The 4,187-nt window shown below is 38.2% G+C and overlaps 1 protein-coding gene across 1 annotated transcript in view; it reads left to right on the forward strand.

Moving 5' to 3' along the window:
• Positions 1 to 4,187, forward strand: part of HAUS6 (HAUS augmin-like complex, subunit 6) — a 72,291-nt gene that overhangs the window by 13,722 nt on the left and 54,382 nt on the right. Inside the window, exons 2-4 of the mRNA XM_011930414.1 lie at positions 676 to 697; positions 1,886 to 1,964; positions 2,978 to 3,110. Of these exons, the coding sequence (XP_011785804.1) occupies positions 676 to 697; positions 1,886 to 1,964; positions 2,978 to 3,110 (234 nt within the window). The remainder of the gene's footprint in view (positions 1 to 675; positions 698 to 1,885; positions 1,965 to 2,977; positions 3,111 to 4,187) is intronic.

Consider the following 4,187-nt stretch of genomic DNA (forward strand, 5'->3'; position numbering starts at 1 on the left):
ATCTCAGCTCACTGCAAGCTCCGCCTCCCAGGTTCATGCCATTCTCCTGGCTCAGCCTCCGGAGTAGCTGGGACTACAGGTGCCCACCACCTCGCCTGGCTGGTTTTTGTATTTTTTAGTAGAGACGGGGTTTCACCGTGTTAGCCAGGATGGTTTCGATCTCCTGACCTCGTTATCCACCCGTCTTGGCCTCTGTATAATTCTTAACATTTTCTTTATGGTCTTAATATTTAAGCAAATTATTGTTAGCACAATTAACTGATATCAATCTGTATGAACTTGATTTTGCCCTATTTTTTTTTTTTGCTTAGTACTCTATGCCTTACTACTTTTCCTATAGGCAGTATTGTTTTGTCTACATGGTTCTCTGTAAATCCTTACTTTTTTCAGTGATATATTAAAGCATCAATTGCTGTAGGGAAAAATCATTCCTATTACATTTACTCTATTATTGTATGCTGTTGTTTAAGAAGGAGATAAAAATGTAAACACCCACTAGTCTCAGTTCTAAGTTATTTTGCATGTGATTTATGTTTCTTCTATCTAAAAAAGTGTTCAAATTTCTTTTGATATTCATGTTGTGCCATCAATCTTTTATATAGAAAAGCAACAAGTAGATCTATTGCTTAGGGCATTATTTTCATTTTTGATAATCTATTTTGCTTTTATTTAAAGTTCTGAGTGTGCAGGAGAATAGGTATGTTTGGATAATTTTTTGGAATTCCCTATTATTAAGGTATAGAGCAGCATCTTCTGTCCAAATAAAAATAGATTTTTACTTTTTTTTTGCTGATTATCAACATTACGACTCATTTTAAGTAATTCAGAAAATATAGGAAAATGTAAAAATTGTTTTGAAACCCGTCAACCACTGAGTATCACTGTTGACTTTCTAGCCTTTTAGTCTTTTTATTCCCTATGCATGCTGTTTTTTCTGCAAATACTGAATGTAGTTATAGAAAAAGTGTGAGGCCTTAAATAATTATGCCTCAGAATAAAAAATTTGGAAAAACCTGAATGAAAGGAAAGCAGTAAGTAAATTTTAAACCCTAATATTCTTGACCAAAGTTGAAGCAAAATTTTCTTTTTCATGTTTTTCTGTCTTGTTTAGCCACAAAGCAATAGCATCCACAGTATAATAAGGATTATCTCTAGGAGTCATGATCTTGTATGCCATTTTTTGTCTTCTTCATATATATCTGTTTATGTTTCTGTCCTGCAAGAGTACTATTTCTTTTCAGGCTTAATTTACTAGTTTATTTATATTGTCGTTATGCACTAGTCCAGTGGATCCATTGAGATTGTTGTCTTTAGCTGATTTTCAGCAATTTTTATAGCTGTTCATTCCCTCATTTAATACATTTTAGTTGTTTGTATGAAACAGAACTCAATCCTATAGATGTTTATAAATTAAAAAATTCAATTTCTCACAAGTTGGTGTCTGTTATTTAAGAATGTTAACTTTAATTCATTTCACTTTAATTTTTTTTTTTCTTTTGAGACAGGGTCACCCAGGCTGCAGTGCAATGGTGCCATCTTGGCTCACTGCAGACTCCACCTCCTGGGTTCAAGCAGTACTCGTGCCTCAGCCTCCCGAGTTGCTGGGGCTATAGGCGCACACCACTATGCCTAGCTAATTTTTATATTTTTAGTAGAGACGGGATTTCTCCATGTTGGCCAGGCTGGTCTCGAGCTCCTGGCCTCAAGTGATCTGTCTGCATTGGCTTTCCAAAGTACTGGGGTTACAAGTGTGAGCCACCACGCCCAGCCATGTGTTAATATTTCTGGTATTAGAAATAAGTTTGATTTTTAAAAAATTTGCTGAGGCTTTTTTTTTTTGGCTCTTGTTGTGCATAGTCCTAATGCTTTTATTTTTGTTTCCCAGATTTTGTTGGCCCCCATTTGACCAAAAAAGTGATACTGAATTCCGAAAACATTGCTGTGAATGGATAAAAAGGATTTCTGTAAGTATTCTTTTTGTTAGAAGATACAGACTTTAAGAAGTTAAAAACTACTTTAGCTCTTTAACTTTTTAGAGGTGAAAGCTTTTTAATGCTTTAATGGTATCAGTATAAGCAAGGAAATACTAGTTAAAATAGTCTTCTTTGATGGTTTTTGGTTGGGATTCTATGTATTTCGAAGAAACCACTTTGCTGGCCAGGTGCACTGAAAATAGGTTTTAGAGTTCCTGAGAGTTTATAGCACAGTTTTTGTTTAAAGAAAACTTTTTCAACTGCATATTATTTTGGTTTGTTTCCCCAGATAGTATCAATGATTGTGTCTGTATCATTATAATTGTTTTTTTCTGACCAGGTCCACGTAGAGTTTAGAACAACCAAAACCCAAAACGTTTAACTTGTGGTTTAAATGGAATAATTCTGATCAAATTCTTTTTTTTTTTTTTTTTTTGAGATAGAGTCTTGTTCTGTCACCCAGGCTGGAGTGCAGTGGCACAATCTCGGCTCACTGCAACTCTGCCTCCCAGGTTTGAACGATTCTCCCATCTCAGCCACCTGAGTAGCTGGGATTACAGCCATGTGCTACCATGCCCAGATAACTTTTGTATTTTTAGTAGAGATGGGGTTTCATCATGTTGGCCAGGCTGGTCTTGAACTCCTGACCTCTAGTGATCTGTCTACCTCGGCCTCCCAAAATGCTGGAATTACAGGTATGAGCCACTGCACCCAGTCCTGATCAAATTCTTTTATGCTTCAAAAATAGTATGATGAGGAGACAGTGAGCTGGGGGCCTTACCCCCTTGGACTGTTTTGTACTCTGCTGCAGAGTTGGACATGTCCAAGCCACTGTGCTATGAAGAGGTACTAGGGAACCCCATGCCAACCTGTAGCATAGTGCTCATGAAAATGTGGGACTTCTATTGCAAGACTGTCACACCCTTTAACAAAAATAGTGTGATGTAAATGTAAGAGTTATTGTTAACAAAGTCTTCAAATCATCTTACTTCTTTTCTTCATAGGGTGAATGTGGAAGTAGCTTTCCTCAAGTTGTTGGTTCACTATTTCTTTCTCCTGGTGGTCCTAAGTTTATTCATCTGATGTATCATTTTGCAAGATTTGTTGCAATGAAATATATTAAATCCAATTCTAAAAGTAAGTTCAACTTATAAAATATTTTTTTGTTTTGATTCTTAAATTTTTATTGTTCTTTACAGTTTTTAAATCATGAAGAGATCTTAGTAAAAGCAAGGTAAGTTAAAACATTAATGTACCCCAAAAAGGAAATGGTTAATATTCTACTGGAACTGTACTTTGAAATCTTCTCCTAATGAACATAGTTACTATTTATATTATTTTATTATGTTCTAATACAAGGATTGGGAAACATTTCCCTTTTTTTTTTTTTTTTTTTGAGACAGAGTTTCGCTCTCGTTGCCCAAGCTGGAGTGCAATGGCATGATCTTAGCTCACTGCAACCTCTGCCTCCCGGGTTCAAGCAATTTTCCTGCCTCAGTCTCTTGAGTAGCTGGGATTACAGGTGTGTGCCACCATGCCTGGCTAATTTTTTGTATTTTTGGTAGAAACGGGGTTTTACCATGTTAGCCAGGGCTGGTCTTGAACTCCTTACCTCAGATGATCTGCCCGCCTGGGCCTCTGAAAGTGTTGGGATTACAGGCGCGAGCCAATGCACCTGGCTTTTTTTTTTTTGAAACGGAGTTTTTGCTCTTGTTGCCCAGGCTGGACTGCAATGGCGTGATCTCGGCTCACTGCAACCCCTGCCTCCTGGGTTCAAGTGATTCTCCTGCCTCAGCCCCCTGAGTAGCTGGGATTACAGGCACCCGCTACCACACCTGGCTAATTTTTTGTATTTTTTAGTAGAGAGGGAGTTTCACCGTGTTAGCCAGGATGGTCTCCATCTGGTGACCTCGTGATCCGCCAGCCTTGGCCTCCCAAAGTGCTGGGATTACAGGCGTGAGCCACTGCTCCCGGCCTGTGACCCGATATTTTAATCTTTTCAGTCTGATAGGTTACAGTGGGATCTCAGTAGTTTTAATTTGTATTTCTCTTATTAGTGAGGTTGAAAATTGTTTCATGTTTTTTTTTTTTGAGACGGAGTCTCGTTCTGTCGTCCAGGCTGGAGTGCAGTGGCCAGATCTCAGCTCATTGCAAGCTCCGCCTCCCGGGTTTACGCCATTATCCTGCCTCAGCCTCCCGAGTAACTGGGACTAC

This window comes from Colobus angolensis, unplaced genomic scaffold (assembly GCF_000951035.1).
Source record: "Colobus angolensis palliatus isolate OR3802 unplaced genomic scaffold, Cang.pa_1.0 Scaffold86, whole genome shotgun sequence".
Taxonomy (NCBI): domain Eukaryota; kingdom Metazoa; phylum Chordata; class Mammalia; order Primates; family Cercopithecidae; genus Colobus; species Colobus angolensis.